This window comes from Aulonocara sp. 'chitande type north' Nkhata Bay, linkage group LG3, assembly GCF_057382095.1.
Source record: "Aulonocara sp. 'chitande type north' Nkhata Bay isolate Kocher_YH1m ecotype deep benthic linkage group LG3, A_spYH_male_GT1.1, whole genome shotgun sequence".
Classification (NCBI taxonomy): domain Eukaryota; kingdom Metazoa; phylum Chordata; class Actinopteri; order Cichliformes; family Cichlidae; genus Aulonocara; species Aulonocara sp. 'chitande type north' Nkhata Bay.
Genome location: NC_141346.1, coordinates 75,705,135 through 75,725,207, shown reverse-complemented (window position 1 = coordinate 75,725,207; position 20,073 = coordinate 75,705,135). Strand labels below are relative to the sequence as shown.

The following is a 20,073-nucleotide window of genomic DNA, read 5'->3' as shown; positions in this document are numbered from 1 at the left end:
CTTTAATGACATAATTAGCTAACAAGAACAAACTGTTAATTACCACCAAAGAACGGCTCCAGATTTTAGCTGCTGACCATTTTGTGAAACGTTGATTACATCAGCTTATTGTTGATTTTTCAACCTTAATATCAGCTGCTTTAAAGGAGCCTGGTTCTCTCGCAGTAACACTTTTCTTCACTAGATGCAGTGCAGGCACAGTCTGTGTTTCTAAACTACACACTAATGTTCATTGTTGTGCAGCTAAATCCTCCCTCTGGATGGGAAGAATCCCTGTCAGGCTTCAAACACCTGGCTTGGTGTTCTGGAGCTAATGTGTCACCTGTGAGGACTCTGAGATGAACACACAGCAGACACTTCAGTTCTCCGTCTGTGTGTCCTCAGTTTCCCAGCATGCCTTGGCTGTGGTGGTGGAGGTGAATGAGGGGGAACATGCTGCTCTGTCAGCACTCAGGTTTCATACCTGGTGATCTCAGAGGACAAAGCGGCGTTACAGCAGCGCACGTTGATGAGACCTGATGCTCTGAACAGTTCAGACTTCAGCCTCACTCTGAGAAAACAAACGACTGACTGTCAGCAGCAACTACACCTGCTCCATCAGTGACGGAGAGAAGAACTGAGACTGAGAGACATACAGCTGCAGGTCAAAGGTCAGAAACGCCCGCTCTTTGTACGGGTCAGGAGTTAGTACTGCAGAGGTCAGAGGTCAGCTTGCTGACAAACCATTTGAAACAGTTTGGAGCTAAAAGCACAACAGCAGAGGAAAGAAGAGACACTGCAGAGATGATGCAAAATATTGTGTTTTGTTCTCAGCTGTCAAAAAGTGTAACACACGTGTTCCAGCACAGCCTTTGTGTACTTTCACTTCTCCATACTGTCCATTGGAAATCCTGTTTGTTACTTTTTGATTTCAGTCCATGTGTCCAAAGCAAACTTCTGTCCCACACTTTCTCTGCTGACTCTTCACCGATGCTCAGATGATCTCAGATGATTTCACCAGAACTCATCAAAATTCGGGCTCCACAGAAACCCAGACGTCACTAAACAAGCGTAACAAGCAAAGTGAAAACTGGTCGTTCAGCTTTATTGACCAAAGATAAGCTCACATGTCACCTCATGACACAGACACTTATTTCCACAGCATGCACGAGGACTGACAATAAGTGTCTATAAAGCCACTTCTATCTGCCACACCTGTGCTTCTGTCATGGTTGCTCTCCTCTCACTCTGTCATTTATCCACAGTCTGCCTCCCTCTGCTCCGTCAGCTGACGTCCTCTCTACACCACCTGCTGTGTTTTATCCTGCAAAAACACATTTAAGAAGCGTTGCACCGAGTAACGGGAGGAACTGCTATAAAATCCATTTAAAGGAGGTGGTGCTGAGTGCTGTGACTGGGGTCCCACCACTGACATCACGGGTGGAGGACATGTTGGAAAACTGCTACAAAGTGCTGTGCAGCCAGCAGAGCTTACAGTCTGTCCTGTGTGTCATACAGGCTCTCACACTTAGTGTTTCTGTGACACATTGAAGAGAAGTTTGTGTTGTTCACAGTTGTGCTTGTACTGAGTGACAGCTGACATGACCTAACAGGAATAATGTGTCTGTGCTGAATGAGAAGTAACACACAATGAAGTCTTGATGCATCTCAATCATCCAGGAAAGTGAGTCTGTTGCTTCTGTTCATCTGGACGCAGCGTTTTGTGGGAGAAACGTGTCGTCATCATCAGGTGACGTCTTCAGTCTCAGCTGCAGGTTTCAGTCTTACAAACAGGACATTTGCATAAAGACTGAAAGCAGCTGCAGGAACGATGGGCTGGGAGCTCCGTTCCTTCATCTTAATTATGCAGATTCTCAGGACCATTGATCAACAACCACTGATCCATGTCCATGAGTCCCATTCACAGAGATGTGGGAATGGCTGCAGTCACAGCATGTAAGATGGAAATAAATGAGAAGTATTTAGCTGAAGTGGATTTGATTTATGTTACTTCTTTTTTAACTTGTAGTTCTACATTGGAAGATTATTGTGATATTGAAATATAAAAATACATTTATATTCTATTATTTTCTCAAAATAAGCATCACACTCGTTGAATTCTCTCGCAGCTGCTCTGCCATGTTGTTTCAGTATATTAATAACTAACCTCGTATTGTGGATGAATAATCTCAGTTGTTCTCCTGACTGAAGTTTGGCCCGTGTACAGCATCCTGCTATGTGATTGCATTTGTCCCTGACCACCAGAATCCCTCACGTTAACTTTTATCAAGTGGAAAACAGTTGGCTTCATCCTCCAGCTTCACTGTGCTAATGTTATGCTAACATAGCTGTGTCGCTAGCAATCACAACTTTAAGTTACTTGAAGACGTTTCACCTCTCATCCGAGAAGCTTCTTCAGTTCTAAAGAAGTCCAGACGCTTTTCTTTGCAAGCTCCTTTGACTCTTTGACCTGGATGACTGAGAACCTTCACAGACATATAGCAATCACAACATTATATACCAGGTAGTCCAACTTCAGTAACCCTGCAAACGCCACTGCTGTTTAGTTTCCTGTCTTCATTTATGTTGGAAGTGGCAGCAGAGCTGTACGTTTGAATTAGTTTCAAAAATCTCTCAGTCAGAACATGGTATGAAATGTTTAGGTGGAAGCTAGCAAGCTAACTTCCTGTTAACTTCTAACTCCGTTAAATTTAATAAATTCTGTTTTCATGGATGCCTGGATGTAAAACTTAATTGTTACACCCGATAAAGCAGCAACACTGATGATTTAATTAAAGACGAAAGAATTTAGACCGTTTTTAACTCTTAGTGTTCGTTTGACTTTGGGACCTGAAGTTGACGGAGTTTTGGACCCAGATTACTCCACGAAGCTCCTCACCACGGCAGTCGTAATGCTCTGACAATCCATCAAGCAGTGCTGCTTACCAAAGTTGTACTAAAACATTTTTAACAGATTTCTGCAGCCAAAATCGGTTCGAGGTCAGTAAGCACAACCAGAATTCATACATAAGGCACAGTCTCGATTTTTGAGAAAATTAAAGGACTTTAAATGGAAAATACGTTATACAGAAGAAAAGAATATATCGTGATATATATCGTTACCGCACATGCTTCAAATTATATCGCGATATGAATTTTAGGCCATATCGCCCAGCCCTAGTTTAAGGGGTAAAAGTAGAGTATCAAAATGGAAAGAAAAATGTGATAATTTCTAAGTCATTACTACTCAATTACTTAAGTATTAACCGTTAATATCCAAGTAATACCATAGTAGATGGTGGTTACAGGTGAGTAATATTACACTGACATGTATGTAATTGAATAATAAGGGCCCAAAACTGGCGGTAGAAATGGGGAAATACGGCTGGTGGTAATAGTAGGGTAACCAGTTAGAAATGACCATAATGTGGTCATTTCTAAGTTATTACCACTGATTAAAGCTGGTAGTTTCTGTGTAAAATGCAAAATGCAAAATGCAAAACTGCCTGTTTCTATTTAATAACATGTTAATAACTTTTTAAAACAAAGTTAATAGTAATAGTAATAACTGCCAGGCAACACCTGTGGCAGTTTCTGTGTGACACGCAGGAATTTAATACCATGGTCATGATAGCTGAGTAAAACAAAAAACAAAAACAAAACACACATATGAACTTACTTGCACTGGAGTGTAGAGAACCCTCTGAAAACACATAACGTTGTAAATATATTTCGGGTAAGAAAGTGCAGCACATTTTAAAAATGTCCAGTAAACAAAAATAAGATCCACGGTTCCTCTTACCTACCGCTGTCCTGCAACACCTCCATCATTAACTGACCCCTAAAATTCAAAGATTCAGCTTTTCCTGCAGCATGTAGCACCATTGCATAATGAATATTTTGACGTTTTAATGTTAATGCAAGTGTGATGTAATTAGCAATTTATTGAGCAACAATGTCACAGTTATAGACTGTGCTTTTGGAAAGAGAAAAAACAAACAAACAAACAAAAACAACATACACTGCTCAAAATAAATAGAGGAAACACAAAAGACGTCCCAGATCTAAATGAATGAAATATTCTCATTAAATATTATTTCATGTTATTAAATATTATTAAAATAATATAAATAAATATATAATAAATATAACATTTTTTGTCAAAACATTCAACTAACAAAATATGTGGATGTGTGTGTGTGTATTGTGTCATTTACATTTAGTTGTGATTTTCATTGCTGTGGTTGAGAGACACCATCTACCGGAACCAAATTCCTTATATGTGTGCGCATATACTTGGCCAATAAACGCAATTCTGATTCTGAAAACTTAAGTGGAAACACACACTACAGGCTGATCCAACTTTGATATAATGTCCTTAAAACAAGTCAAAATGAGGCTCAGTAGTGTGTGTGGCCTCCATGTGCCTGTATGACTTCCCTACAATGCCAGGCCCTGGTCCTGAAGAGGTGCTGGATGGTGTCCTGAGGGATCTCCTCCCAGACCTGGACTAAAGGATCCGCCCATTTCTGGACAGCCTGTGGTGCAACGTTGCATGTTGGTTGGAGCGGTACATGATGTCCCAGAGGTGCTGTGCGACCCCTCAAAATTCCGCCCCACACCATTACTGTCCCACTGCCAAACCGGTCATGCTGGAGGATGTTGTAGGCAGCAATGGTCACCAGACTGTGAAGAGCACAGGGCCCCAGTGGCGAAGTTGCCAATCTTGGTGTTCTCTGGCAAATGCCAAACATCCTGCACGGTGTTGGGCTGTAGCACAACTCCCACCTGTGGATGTCCGGAGTATGTTTCTGACAGTTTGAGCATACACATACACATTTGTGGCCTGCTGGAAGTCATTTTGCAGGGCTCTGGCTGTGCTCCTCTTTTTCCTCCTTGCAGAAAGGCAGAGGTAGCGGTCATGCTGCGGGCTTATTGCCCTCCTACAGCCTCCTCCACGTCTCCTGATGTTCTTGTCTGTCTCCTTGTAGCGCCTTCATGCTCTGGACATAACGCTGACAGACAAAGCAAGCCACTTTGCCATAGCTTGATGTGCCATCCTGGATGAGCTGCACTACCTGAGCCACTTGTGTGGGTTGTAGACTCCGTCTCATGCTATCACTAGAGTGAAATCACTGCCAGGATTCAAAAGTGACCAAACCAAAAAGCAAAGGTACTGAAAAGTGTGGGCGATCGTGGCAAAAGAGTTGGCAGTTCGTCTTGTAATCGGAAGGTTGCTGGTTCGAGCCCTACCTTGGACAGTTTCATCGTTGTGTCCTTGGGCAAGACACTTCACCTACCGCTTACTGGTGTTGGCCAGAGGGGCCGACGGCGCGATATGGCAGCCTCACTTCTGTCAGTCTGTCCCAGGACAGCTGTGGCTACAACTGTAGCTGCCTCCACCAGTGTAAGAATGTGAGAGTGAATGAATAGTGGAATTGTACAGCGCTTTGAGGTTCTTGAAAAGCGCTATATAAATGCAATCCATTATTATTATTATTAAAAGTGGTCTGTGGTCACCACCTGCAGAACCCCTCCTTTATTGGGGATGTCTTGCTAATTGCCTATAGTTTCCACCTGTGGTCTATTCCATTTGCACAACAACGTGTGAAATTGATTCAGGGGGCCAATCAAATTTCAGCTGGGATCAGTGCCCCTGTGGCGCCACCCCTGGAACCACCCCTGGCACCATCATACCCGCCACAATGGTCATTTAACTCATCTCGTCAGCACACAGATGCAGTCGTTTCTAACTGTCGTTAAGGCGGGAGAAGGCGCTGCACTATTCTCCTAAATTAGACCATTCAGACAAGATCACACCACACGAGCTGATAAGGAGAAGCCAGAACTGGAAGCCACGACTTTGTTGAGGGTGTTTTTTGCTAAGTTCTCTCCACAAATTCACATTTTCAAACTGCTTCAACATCTCACTCTGTGTATTCGTGTGTCTCTGAGCTTGGTGCAGGATCATCATTAAAATGGTGGGAAAATGAGCATGATTGCAACGATGCACAATGGATCAAGTTACAAAAATTAAGCAATACTGACCAACGCACCACAACGACTGTGTCGCATGACACAGGATGTGATGTCACAACTGGTGCGAGACTTGCTGGCCTGCTCCTATGAGGGTTGTTTTCCGGGGATGGCTTGTTCCTCTTAGTTGCGCGGTCGGGGTTCCCCCAGGTGTCGGGTGGTTCTTGGGGTCCAGGGTCCCGTCTTTGGCTTTCTCTGAAGTGGCCGGCCTCTGCAGTGGTTGGCTGGCCGCTGCACTGGACCGCTAGTACTCCTTCCCCTGGCTGTGGGAGCTCCATCTGTGGCAGCAGGTGGAGACCCATTGTGTACATCTGCTTCACCCTCGACTTTTCCCCACCACCCTTCTTTTCTGTCCCTTTTCTTTCTTCTATTCCTCTGCTTTCTTCTATCTTTCACTGATCTGGCCTTCACCCTGTCCACGCTATAACATCCACACAGGGGGCTAACGGCATTCTGGCCAGACAGGAGCTCTTAGTGGTAAATCCTGTGGTTTATGCATTTATATGACACATTTAGACCAGAAACACTGGATCTTTCTTAGGCGCAAATAATGATTTTAACTGTGTAAAACTGAACGTCAAAGCTCTTCAGAGGTGACAACAACAAACAGATCCCATCCTGATCGGTTCCACTGCACAGGTGGACTCCAGTCCAGACCTGGTCTACAGATCTGGTCCAGAGTCATGTTGCTATCGGGACTCTGTGACAGTATATGCTGCTCTTCTTCACTGCAGTCATCACGTGGTTCTGTAATCAGCACAAACACAACCTGAACATCATCCACTGGATTTAGAAGATTCACAGCAGTCATTTTTATTATGAACTATGTGATTTTGTATCTGTTGTCACTGTTTTCAACTCAAAACGTGATCGTTTATTTTCTAGTTTTTTGTTTTTTTGTTTGTTTTTTTGCCTCCCATTTGGTTCTTTAGCCGTCAGAATTGTTGTCTGAAGACCAACAAGGAGACCCAATGGATTTACTTTGCCAAATAGATCATCACGGCCTTGCTTTATTGGTCCATTTGATTGACCTTTGTTGTTATTATTTATTTTATTTTCAGTTGTTACAGACGGGACAGACAGAAGCAGGCATGGAGGCTGGATCTCCTCCATGCCTGCTTCATGCCCTGGGGGCGGGGCTATGGCTCTCTACATCCTCTAGCAGACCATTACATGGGGAAACCTTTTGAATACAAGCACGCTGATCCACACGGGTGTGCACACGGGTGTTCACTGTTCATAGACATAAACGACACCTCTATTGGTGCTACTCCCAAGCACATTGTGCGCTGTCGGTCCTGCTTGCTACACAACAGCATTCAATATTTAGTATTTACTGCTGTTTACACTTAGCTAGATTAACGTGATGGTGTTGTGTTTAGTATGTTGCTCTGTTAGTTTTGCTTGTTTTCTCTTCTTCTTCTCTTTTTAAGTTTCCTTTCTCTCTGTCCCTCTTCCCTTCTGTTTTTCTTTTCCTTCATCTTTCTTTCTCCCTTTCCTATCCCTCAGTCCCGTCTGTCCCGTCTATTTTCTAGTTTTGACCCTTTCACGCATGAATTATGACAACCTCAATCAGGATTTTGTTCTTAAGTGTTTTTATTCATCTTTAGGCATGAAAAAAGATTTTTGAACTTCATTTAAACGTGTACTTTTCAAAGAGTGTTTTTTACATGTCCAGTTAGGTGGACAACAGGTTTTGACAGGGTATGGAGGGACACATCAGTGTCGAATGTAGTGGTTTATGTGCAAGTATACCATCAACACTGACACAAATACAAGCCTTTGAATAGCTGTAACTGTAGTGACCACTGTGTGTGAAAGAGTTAAGTGATCAGGGTTAAGAGATCAGTGATAAATCTGTGCTGTTGGATCAATAATGAAACAGACTGCTGTTAGAAATAACTCTGATTCTGCTGTTTATATCCTGATCAAATAGATGATAAATTGTTTCAGTGCGTAACTCACAGAAAGAAGCAGAACAGTTCACATCAGGCTGAAACCTCTGCAGTGTCTTCTTGGCTTCGTCTCTAAATTTTAAAGTTCTGTAGTATTTTGTAAGAAACTCCTTTAAATTGTCCTTCAAGTTTGTTTCCAGTTAATTCCTCCATATAAAGAAGAAGAAATGACTTGTGTTTATAAAGGATCTTCCTGTTGTTCCACGTTTGTTGGAGAGAAGTTATGCTTATAAGTTTCCATGTGTAACAGTCGCAATAGTGTGGTGTCTCTTTAAGACAACTTCATGTTTCGTGATGTCACAAGCATGCGCCCTGCCCTCTGTTGTATGAACGCTGCTCGCTTCATGTAAGACAGCAGCCGTTCAGTGTTTCAGTCATAAAAACACTTCCTGTCACCGTGGTGGTTACAGTGACATCATGCAGTTTGTGCTTTGACCTCCAGAGGGCGACAAATCAGCACAGACAGAGAGCTCCATTCAAACTTTGCTGCCATCAGGAATAATTCTTCAAATATAATCATCAGTGTTTGAGCAGTTATGATATCAGGGACAATCTAGACATGTGTGACAATACTGAACATGTCACATGACACACCTCAAACATCATGTGATCCACTCTCAGTCTGCACTTTCATTCATGACATCATGAATTTATGATCAGTTTAGTCCTGAAATATTCAAATGCTGCAGGGTGAAGAACAACAAAGTGCTGACACATGTTTGTGTTTCAAACAAGAAAACCAGCAGAAATAAATCATCTTTGGACAACATGACAGAGATTAGTGAGTTTCCAACTTGCACTTGAATGCAGCACAGACAGATTCTGATGTTCGTGGTTGTAAACGTGTCCTCAAACGCCGCTCTGACTCTTTCCTTCCTGCTCAAAGTTCCTCTTTTCTGAACTTGGTGTTTGTGCCTGACGCTGATCGTCTCCGTGTGGAGCTCCGTGCGAAGGTAACGTTAGCAGTGTGTAATGTTTCCTGGCTAACATCAGCTGTGTGCAGCTCAGTTCCAGCACGAATCTGCCGCTCCATAGTTCACGGTAACGGACTCATGAGGTCGACCGTTAAACGCTCTCCCGCCATTTTGTCTGTGTGCGCGGATGTGTACGTTTTTGTTACCACTGTCATCTCATCAATAGCCTATTTGTAAAAGATCTCTGTTCATAGTTTAGTTGGATTTTAAAACTCTGTAGTTGGACAGTTTTATTTTGGACTGATGCTAAAATTCTTGCTGATTGTTTCTGTCGAGGTTTTGTACTTGACATCCGCCATTTTGGATGTGATAAGCTGTAGAGAGTGCGTCCAAAAAGAGAAACCAGAAAGAGAACCTGTTTTATTAATAACCTCTTGCAAATAGAAGAATATGAAAAAAACAACAACAAATAGGATAAAACCTTTAAATTACTTGAATTTCTAAAATCACCATCATCTGTTAACACAAATTTGATCATTTCAAATTTTTGTTTTCATTTTCTCTTCCCAGTTACTTCTTTCTCATTCTCTTCATTCTCCTTGTCACCTTACGTCTCACTCCTTAACTGAAGTTATAGTTCTAACATAAGAAGTCCCACCAACGTCCTTTATTTAATCTCTGTGTTGTCACAGTTATTATCATCAGATCAGACATGAGACCCAGACAACAACATAAGTTTACAAGCTAACATCATGTCAGCTAACATTAGACGATAGCATCATAAACTTTAAATTACTTTGCCTCTGATCAACAGTTTGATTACATTCTCACATCACAAGTTTATTTGCTAAGTGTGAGTCCGCCCACATTAGATCCACTTTTCAGCAGGTGGAATAATTTGTATTACTGCTGTGTTTAGCAGCATGTTTTGCAAATTACTGCATTTTGTTTGACTTCCTTGTGAAATCCAACCCCCCCCCCCCAATAAAATTACATAAGGTATAAATAAAAGCCAAATAAAATAAAGAAAAAATAAAATCCGCCTGGATCTCGGTACCTCCAGGAGCAGCTGGTCAGCTGACCTGAGACTGACACGGTGTGTGGAGATGAAGAAGCTCAGAGAGCTACAGCGGGGCAAGACTGTGAAAGCATTTAAAGACAAACGGCACAAATTTTAAAATGAACTCTAAAAGACACAGGCAGCCAGTGCAGGTAGGCCAGCACAGGGGTTATATGCTCTCTTTTACAAGTTCCTGTTAGGAGTCGTGCAGCAGCATTTTGAACCAGCTGCAGACGTGAGAGCAACGACTGACTGACCCCCACATAAAGTGCGTTACAGTCCAGGTGGGAAGAAATATAAGCATGGATCACTGTTTCAAGGTGCTGCTGTGAAAGAAAAGATTTGCCAGTCGCCTTAAATGATGAAAACTGGACTTCACCACTGCTCTGATTTGGTTCTCCAATTTCAAATCACGTCCAACTTAAAACCAAGATCAGTAACAACAGGTTTAAAATAAACTTCCAGGAGTCCCAAATCTACAGAGGACTCGCAGGGACCAGTGGGTCCAAACACCAACAACTTGTTTTCTTTTTATTAAAATTTAAAAAGTTTAGAGCCAACCAAGCTTTAATGTCATCTAGGCATGTCATGAGAGGTTTTATGCAGATGACACCCTTCTGCTTCAGTGGCAAATGAATTTGGCAGTCATCGGCATAACAATGAAATGAGATCCCATGCCTTCTAAAGATGGAACCCAGAGGCAATAAATACAGTAAAACGAGCAGTGGCCCTAAAATTGAACCCTGTGGGACGCCGCATGACAGAGGAGCAGAAGATGATTTGGAACCGAGAAGGCTGACAGAGAAAGTTCTGACAAATAAACCTAACCAATTGAGTGCAGTGCCACCAACAGTTTTGTGAAGGTTAGCTTTAAAATGTATTCCATTACAGATTACAGAATACATGCCCCAAAATGTATTCTGTAACGTATTCCATTACGTTACTCGATGAGAGTAACGTATTCTGAATACTTTTGATTACTTAACATATTATCATGCTGTTTACAACTACATGATGTTAGGTAATCTTACACGGATGGATTAAGTGGCAGAAACACACACGGGCACAGGATAGTTGTGATGCAAGTTTATATACCAGAATAGGGAATATTTACAAGGAAGGGGGCTATATACAGTGACAGATAAAAATGTGCCAGGAGAGTAACACCGAAGAGATGAGACGAAGCCGAGGTATGCAGATGACGCACCGGAGCTACCTGACAACGAGGAACAAAACAGAGTTTACGGAGTACCGTTGATAGCCGAAAGTTAAACAAAAGTGGACGGGGAGAGTTGGAGAGCTTACTTGAAACACAAACTACAGCTGCAGCAGTGATCACAGCCTGATGGAACGTAGCTCTCCGTTGCGGATCCACAGTAGCCAACACCAAAAACGAGGCAGGCGAGCAGGCAGCGGAACAGGCTAAAACAAAAGAGAAGCAGGCAAAAAGTGGATCCTTAAAACATGCAGCTCCACAGCGTGGAATCAGCAGATTCAGCTTGCACTAACACGTTACCACTTGTGACAGCAGCAATACTCCGACACCAGACGTCCGTGACTCGGCTCTATAAAAGCGCTCACTGATGACGTCCGATGTGCCGCAGGTGTGCCGGAATGCCATCAAGCCCCGCCTCACCTACCTATGCCAAAAAGGAAAACAAAACCCAAAGAACAACAATACACCTACCCACCACCTCCTAACACATGAATGCACTATTGCTGTGATTTATTACTATTACTGAAGGTCCGCGGCTCCGAACTGTAGTAAAGGGACCTCTGGCTAATACGTTGGGTTCGTGTCGGCTCGTAGCTGAAAACTAGCTTTACTTTGTTGTCTGGGTCAACTTTTCTTGCGAGAGACAGAGAGAGGCGTTGAAAGGCTGCTGCAATGGAACTTATTGTTTCGGAGGAAAACAGGAACACGGTGTACAGTCGAGTCTTAACAGCTTACTTACAACTGGGCTCGTCAGGCACTCTTCTTGGCTGCAGTGGTTATTATTATATTTACATGCTTCCAGCTCCCGTTTTTGCTCAATGACAACTCGTACTTTTCCTTTTTCTCCCTCCCTCGCTCACAGACACATAACTGGTATGACAGCCAATTCTCCCTGCAGCACAGACTACACTGCCCATCAGGCTACATTCTTTAGAGCTATACCTGTAGCATTCTGCCTGTTAGCTTAGCACAACAACAACAACAACAAAAAGGCGCTCTCTCAGCATCACCCTGTAACCATGGCAACCGTAACGCTGCCGCCTGGAACAACAGAACGTAGCTGTCAAACAAAACCCAAACAGTCCTGACCTGCGACAAAATGAAACAGGAAAGTACCGCAGTGTAATCCATTTATTTCAACAAAGTAACTGTATTCTGAATACCACCTTTTTAAACGGTAACTGTAACGGAATACAGTTACTCATATTTTGTATTTTAAATACGTAACGGCGGTACATGTATTCTGTTACTCCCCAACACTGGCCACCAATACCCATCACATCACTTAATTGAGGAATTAGAGTATTGTGGTCTTCGGTGTCAAAAGCAGCAGTTAGGTCAAGCAAGACAAGAACAACATGGTTACCAGAATCACATGCCAGAAGGATGTCATTAAAAACCCTTAATAATGCAGATTCATTGCTAGGAAGGGTTTTAAAACCTGACTGAAAAACCTCAAGGATGCCGTTATCATCTAGTCATCTTTCAGTTGACTAAAAACAATTTTCTCTAAAACCTTGGAAACTAAAGGCAGCTTGGAAATAGGCCTATAATTAGCTAAAACGTTGTGATCAAGGCCAGGTTTCTTAGCCCTTTGAGGTCCTCACCAAGAAAAAAAGCAATGTAATTTTCTTTTTTGCATTTCTTATTGAGTTGGGTGAGTAATAACCACAATCATTTTTTTTCAATAGACCCTGTAGTTTTTAAAATATTGATCTGTACCAAACGGTTGAGTGTCATGCAAATACAAGTACATTAGATAATACAGTTGAAAAAAATTAAATAAAGTGCCGAATTAAAATTAAATGAATAACAAAACCTATCCAGGGCATTGGATACAGTTTATTTCTAGCAGCATGCCAGTGAACATTGCTGTTTTCATTCCATCAAAGGACAGTATAATATCAAACAACAAAATACATCGTTTTTTCATCTGCAAATGTGAAAAATGTGATACAGCACAAAATACTCACATTCAGGCCACTTCTGATTGAATGCTACTGTGCAAAATCATTTTTGTTTTTTTAAAAAAAGAGAAAAAAAACAGTGCAAATCAAGCACATCTGCTTGTGGTTTTGGTCATTGGGGTCTTAGGGTGTAGCATTTATTCTGTGGTCTTGGAGAGCTGGATCATGTTAATCAAATTAACACTTAATTTGATTTATCAACAGCAATGGATAAACAATGATTTTATAGCAAATAATCAACATTAATAACATTTAGGTTATGTTAGCATTAGCACCATGAAGGGACAAATCAACTGTTCGGCTGACTACTTTTTAAAAAAAAAAAATTTAATATTTAATTTCACTTTCTTAATGCTGTCAAGTGACATACATCTGTTTAGTAAGTCCTCTAACACTATCATATATCAAAATTATATCTTCCTATCTTAGTTTAATCAAAAACACTGAAAATATGTTGGATGTTTTTTTTTTGTTTCTGACTTCCTGTTTGGGAGAGGTATAAGAAGAGCCAACCGTTTACATTCACAGCGCCTTCTGGTGGATTTTTTTGGCATTACAGATGTAAACCAGGCCATCTGTCAGCTCTTTGTTACTTCGGAAACATGGCTTAAACAATTTCTCTTCCACGACGCAATCCGATAAAAACCGATCTCTTTACCCGTCGGCTTCCTGTGGCTGTCATGCGACTATTGCACTTAATAACACAACAGCTTCTTGCCATTCTTTGTGTGTCTTTTTATCGCTGTGTGACTGTTTTCATGTGAAAGCTTGCTTGCACTAGTACCGCTTGCCACTCGTTCCCAGAATCCTTTGCGCTTTTACCCTGGACTGACGTCACATTTTCAGTCTCTATAATGGCAGTTGATGATGGATGTGGCTCTGATGCAGCCGTGGTAGCTGCTGATAATCACGATGCTATCAGGTACTGGCAAAAAGGAGGAAATCTGTCTTAGCACATTTGCGCCGCTGTGTGTTTTTGTGGTCTTCTTTTGGAACTATTTCAGTGAGTTTTAGTCGGAGTGCGGTGAAACTTGGTGTTTGGAATCGGTGATAGCTCTGGGAGCTAACTAGCCTTTCTTTAGCCGGTTACATGAAGTCTGTTTGGTTTTGTTTGTTTATGGACTTTTGGGCATTTATGTAACTACTCTTTTAATCATTGCTTGTTTCGTGTGTTTGGTGGTTGTAGAAATGTTTTCTATCAGACTTTAGCAGAGATTTCTGTGGATACCACACATGTCTTTTGCCCCCGGTACGGGAGCGTGGGGCTTATTAAAGTAAATTTGTAAGAATCAGCAATTTATTTAAGCTTTTCTCTCTTTTTCATTTTCTTTTGCTAACTGTGTTTAATAGGAACGTGGTCATTGAGAGCATCTCAGTCGGTGCTGCTGTTTCCTGTGTCTGTACAGAGTTTGATCTTCAGCACATGATGTTCGTCTGTCTCTGCATCTGTTTCTCTGACTGCAGCTGTGTTTGGAACATCCAATCCTCCAACACCTCAACTCTGCTGATCCTTACTTACTTATTTATACTTATTTTCCACCCTGATTTACGAATAAATTCTTTACAAATCCTACCATGTGAATTCATGGATTTTTTTTTTTTCACATTCTGTCTCTCACAGTTGAAGTGTACCTCTGGTGCAAATTACTGACCTCTGTCATCATTTTAGGTGGGGGAACTTGCACAATCGGTGGCTGACTAAATACTTTTTTGCCCCACTGTAAAATCAAAATTCACGTTTTATGCAACTGAAGTGTTTCATTATGTAGGCTACAGAACATAATTCAGTTATAGACGATATATGAAACATGTATACTTACTGCATTTGAATCATTTAAACCATATGTGATATAAACACCTGCACGTGTGTTTGAAAAAACAAACGCTTTGATTTTGACACCCCAAGAAAATCTTCCTAGATCTGCACGTGTTCAGAGTAAGAGCCGAATAAACAGCAGCAGAAGCTGATTGATGAACAGCTGAATGACATATCAGCTGTAGCTGCAGCATCTGCACAGAGTTTGATTGGCTAACGCTGATTTGTTTGTTTTTTTTAAACAGGACAGCAGAGAGAGAGAGGAGGAGATGAAGAGTGCAGCAGATTGATGAGACAGTGAAGCATCTGACAGAGCAGAGCCAGTTTAAAGGAGCCTCACAAGCTCACACATGACAGCTTCATCAACATGGAGCTCTGAGTGTTTATTAAAGGCTCATTGGACGCTCTGACACAGCTGACTGCAGCCTTTAGCTGTGAGCACACAGTGTCTCACATTTACATTCACTTCCCTGTCAAACTCAGTAACTTTAAACAGCTGCTGTTATCAGGTGAAGATAGCAAAGCTTTCAGGGCTGAGCCCCAGTGTTTCAGGATACTGGCCCCAGAGACCACAGTCACATATGTGGGGAAGGATTTTAAGTTTAAAACTTCCTTTAAGCATTAATAGCAGAGACGCACAAAGTCGCAGACAGGGAACAAAGTATTTTAGGTTTGTATTGTCAGATTATTTAATCATTATACTGAACAAATATGTGAAAAAGTAAAAACCTCTATTATGACGAGGTTATCACTACATTCACATGTCGTCGATGTGTTCTTTCACACAGATCAGTTTCAGTGTGTGTGGCCCGTACACTAAACCATGACACAAATTCATATGATGTGACACCCAGACTGTGTTCACTGTTTCTTTTGGTAAAATCATCTTCTCGTGTTTTTATAGAAAGATGATGGAAGAACCTAAAGAACAGCCAGCCAAAGCAGCTCCATCAGCAGGTAGGAGATCAGTGCTTTGTATGATGAGACGTATGGATGTATAGACTTCAGGCAGATTCTTTTTTTGTAACTGTGATAAGTACATAAAATTCACGAGTTGTAACCTGTCCTAATCTTTGCCTTAATCTTTCTGTGGGACATTAATATAACATGAGAACTTCCAGTCTAAGGAGTTTGGCAGAGAAACAACTGGACTTTTTTGTACTTTGAACCCACATATGAGGTTAAAACGATGCCACCTTAAAATGAAACTGAAGAAATATTGAAACTGAAACAAATGTATTGAAAGTGAAATGATAGTGAAAAAGCATAAATATAGAAATTTAAAGAAAAACTTACTGTTCATGTGGTTTTCACACTTACATCGTTTTTTTCCACGTACAGTTATTTTTTCAGCTTCAATTAGTTGGCACTGCTTCGGCATCTGAGGGTGCGCTTGAGGGGCGGGGCTTCAGAGCCACATATATGAGCCACATATGTTTGCGCACATTATATTGCTGACCAGTGACTGTAGAAATCATGGACGACCTAATATCTGCAGCAGCCGCAGTCATGAAGAAACTTGCGTATCTCTGAACGGCACATAGAGCGGGGACGCTGAGAGGAGGTCCAGCGTTTACCGACTGTTTCAAACTGACAGACTCAGGTGTTCTTCAGTGTCTGCCTGACAGAAGGACCTGAGAGCCGCCACAATATTTTTGGTAAGTGAAAGGTGTTTGTAAGCTAATCTGTAGCTAACATCCTTAGCTAGCTAGCTAAGATGGGCACTCGGCTATCGGCAAAACTTGTTTTGTAAAGTTTGTTTAGCTAACCCGTGCAGGTGAACGAAATGAACAGAAACGCACCGGGCTGCTCAGTCAGTAACTAACCACAGTTACTGTACTTTTATTATGAGTATTACACTGTAAGAGCAACAGGCTGCACTCTGCTGCAGCTCCTGTGCAGAGCTGATTATTCAATATGTGCAAACAGCAGCATGTTTTCACTCTTTTGCCACATCTGTAAGGATATTAACACATATTTTAAAAAAGGCTTGCACTTCAGTAACCCCTCATTAATCATTAATTACAGATTAAATAGCAAAGCCTAATATTTATGTACTCAAACCAAATACTTCTGCTTGGCAGCTTAAGTTAAAATGTGTGTTTCATTTTTCCTCAGATTACATTTTTAGCACTGACTCTGTGTATTGTTTTTACTAAGTTTGTTTCAAATATTCAGGTTTAATAAAACAGTCTGAATCATTCTTATTGAGGTAAGTTCACAAAGTTACATGTGCAGTACAGCTTACATCCTTTGAGAGGGAAAAAAGCATTAATATTTGTTATGATACCTCTGTATGTTGGTGACCACGGTGCAGCAGCAGACTGAACCAGGACTGAAACCTGCTCCGTCTGCTCATGTATGCAGATTCACATTCACAAAGCACCAACAACTCAAAGGTTAACATTATATTGGAAAATCTGTTGGTATATACGGCTTTAAGAAATAAACAGCTCGTATGTGAGCAGAGCTGAAGAACTAAAGAAATGTAAGAGAAGAACTTCAGATCCTGGGTGTGTGAGGACAGAAGGATCAGCTCTATTTCAGATTTGAGATAAACTTTATATTTCAGTTTGTGATGGTTCAGTTCTCTTTGTGATTACAGGAGCTGCCCTCAGATTCAGACCTCAGCACCACCCAGTGACAGCAGACAGATCATCCAACATGTTCACATGTTAACTGCAGAATGAACTGATGCAAACAGTACAAAGGTTAAAGCACCACATGTGCTGTAGTGAAAGCTGCAGCTGTTTTATTGATAAAAACAAAGTCAAAAGGATTAATCACCCCTGTATCATATGAATGTTGGGTTTTTCTCTGTATCTGTTATTGTACGATCTACTGTACAATATAAAGCACCTTCAGGTGACTGTTGTTGTGATTTGGCGCTATATGAATAAAATTGAATTAAATTGAAATGTAACTGTGTCACTATATATCAGCATTAACAGGACCTCAGCTTGGTGTTTCACAAAGCTGCTGATCTCAGACCTGCACAGCTTCCGTTTTAAACACTGAATGTACTCAGCTGCATGAAGAGCACGTTTGAGTTTCTCTGACACAATTAAATAAAAACTGATGAAGGTCAAAGGTCGTCACTTGTATGTCGAACTACAGACTTGTCATCTGGAATTCTTTCACAGTTTTTTATTTTTGCCAATAGTGTGTTATTTACCATTAAGTGATTCAGAGTCATTCATACCAGAGTAACCAGAGAGGATCATATATTTTTAAATATATAACTATCCACAGGACTGAATATAATATCTCTAAGTAAAAGTCCAGAGACTCTGAGGATTATCCAAGTATTTATAACATTACACAAAGCAAAGTTCTCCATCACACAACGCTCAAAAAGAGATTTCTAAGCCGAGTATGCATCATTCTCAGACTCCTCTCATACTGCCAATAAACTCTTCCAGCTCCTCCTCCCCTCCAGGAGGCGCTACAGGAGCCTTCAGACTAAAACCAGCAGGTTTAGGAACAGCTTCTTCCCCACAGCTGTCACCCTACTGAACTCAGTCCCCGCTGAGCCTTTCCATCCACACTCACCTAACCCTTCTACACTCCTCCTCCCAGTGACCATGATCCTTTCATTATCAACATTCACCACGTTGGTTACTGCTGTAGTTTTAGGACACTGACATGGTGTAGTCTCTGTTATAGTGCCTACACTGTTATAGTCTGTTCAGAGAGCTACGCTTCCACTACTGTAGATATTTTCATAGCACTCTGTAGATCTGTTTACCTCACAGTGCTTCATCTTTATATATGTATATTTGTTCATAGTATACCTGTATACTTGCCCGTCTGCAGAGGTGGGTAGTAACGAGTTACATTTACTCCGTTATATTTACTTGAGTAAGTTTTTGGAAAAAAAATTTACTTTTAAAGTACCCTTTTTGCACGATACTTTTTACTTTTACTTGAGTACATTTGTGAAGAAGAAACGGTACTTTTACTCTGCTACATTTCCAAAATTTGACTCGTTACTTTTTAAAAAATAATTAGTTTAACACATTAGATAACATGCCGCCAGTGGAGTTTCCGGTAACTTTTTTACCAATCAGATGTGGCCATGCAGTCACATGACCAGCTTGAAACTGTGGCGGGCCCAAGCGTTTCAAAGTAGCGGACACACGGAAAGAAGACACACATGAAAACATGGCAAAGCCAGTTGTCTACGCTAGAGCTGAAGAGGATGAACAGCATTTTCCTCACATACAAAGAATGTTTCGCTTAAAGGCAAGGCAAGGCAAATTTATTTGTATAGCACAATTCAACAACAAGGTGATTCAAAGTGCTTTACAGAGACATTAGAAACAAAAACAAATAAAAAGCATGATTTAAAATTGATTAAAACAAGCAAACAAACAAACAAACAAAACAGTATATAAAATCAAAACAGATAAAATCAGAACAGTAGATAAAATCAGTAGTTAAATGTAAGTTTTGAAATTTAAGCTTAAAAGTGTGGATTTGGTGCTTTATTCAAATGCAGCTGAGAACAGGTGAGTCTTCAACCTGGATTTAAATAAACTGAGTGTTTCAGCTGATCTGAGGCTTTCTGGGAGTTTGTTCCAGATATAAGGAGCATAAAAGCTGAATGCAGCTTCTCCGTGTCTGGTTCTGACTCTGGGAACTGATAAAAGACCGGATCCAGATGACCTGAGGGATCTGGAAGGTTCATACTGAGTCAGGAGGTCACTGATGTATTTTGGTCCTAAACCATTCAGAGCTTTATAGACCAGCATCAGAACTTTAAAGTCTATCCTCTGACGGACAGGCAGCCAGTGTAAAGACCTCAGAGCTGGACTGATGTGGTCCACTTTTTTGGTCTTAGTGAGGACTCGAGCAGCAGAGTTCTGAATGAGCTGTAGTTGTCTGACTGATTTTTTAGGTAGACCTGTAAAGATGCTGTTACAGTAATCAAGCCTACTAAAGATGAATGCATGGACTAGTTTTTCCAGGTCCTGTTGAGACATCAGATCTTTTATCCTTGAAATATTCTTGAGGTGATAGTAAGCTGACTTTGTTATTGTCTTAATGTGTTTTTCTAAGTTTAGGTCTGCATCCATCACTACACCCAAATTTCTCGCCTGGTTTGTGGTTTTTAGATGTATAGATTGA

At 41.2% G+C, this 20,073-nt stretch overlaps 1 protein-coding gene across 3 annotated transcripts in view; it reads left to right on the top strand.

Moving 5' to 3' along the window:
• Positions 1-20,073, top strand: part of LOC147337049 (protein NLRC3-like) — a 646,813-nt gene that overhangs the window by 602,516 nt on the left and 24,224 nt on the right. For 2 of the 3 annotated variants that reach the window (XM_086287146.1, XM_086287149.1), the window contains exon 1: positions 15,740-15,900. The exons of the other annotated variant lie outside the window; for it this stretch is intronic. In XM_086287146.1, the coding sequence (XP_086143272.1) occupies positions 15,852-15,900 (49 nt within the window). In that variant the 5' untranslated portion in view covers positions 15,740-15,851. Of the gene's footprint in view, positions 1-15,739; positions 15,901-20,073 lie in introns of those variants that run through there. 3 annotated transcript variants of the gene reach the window in all.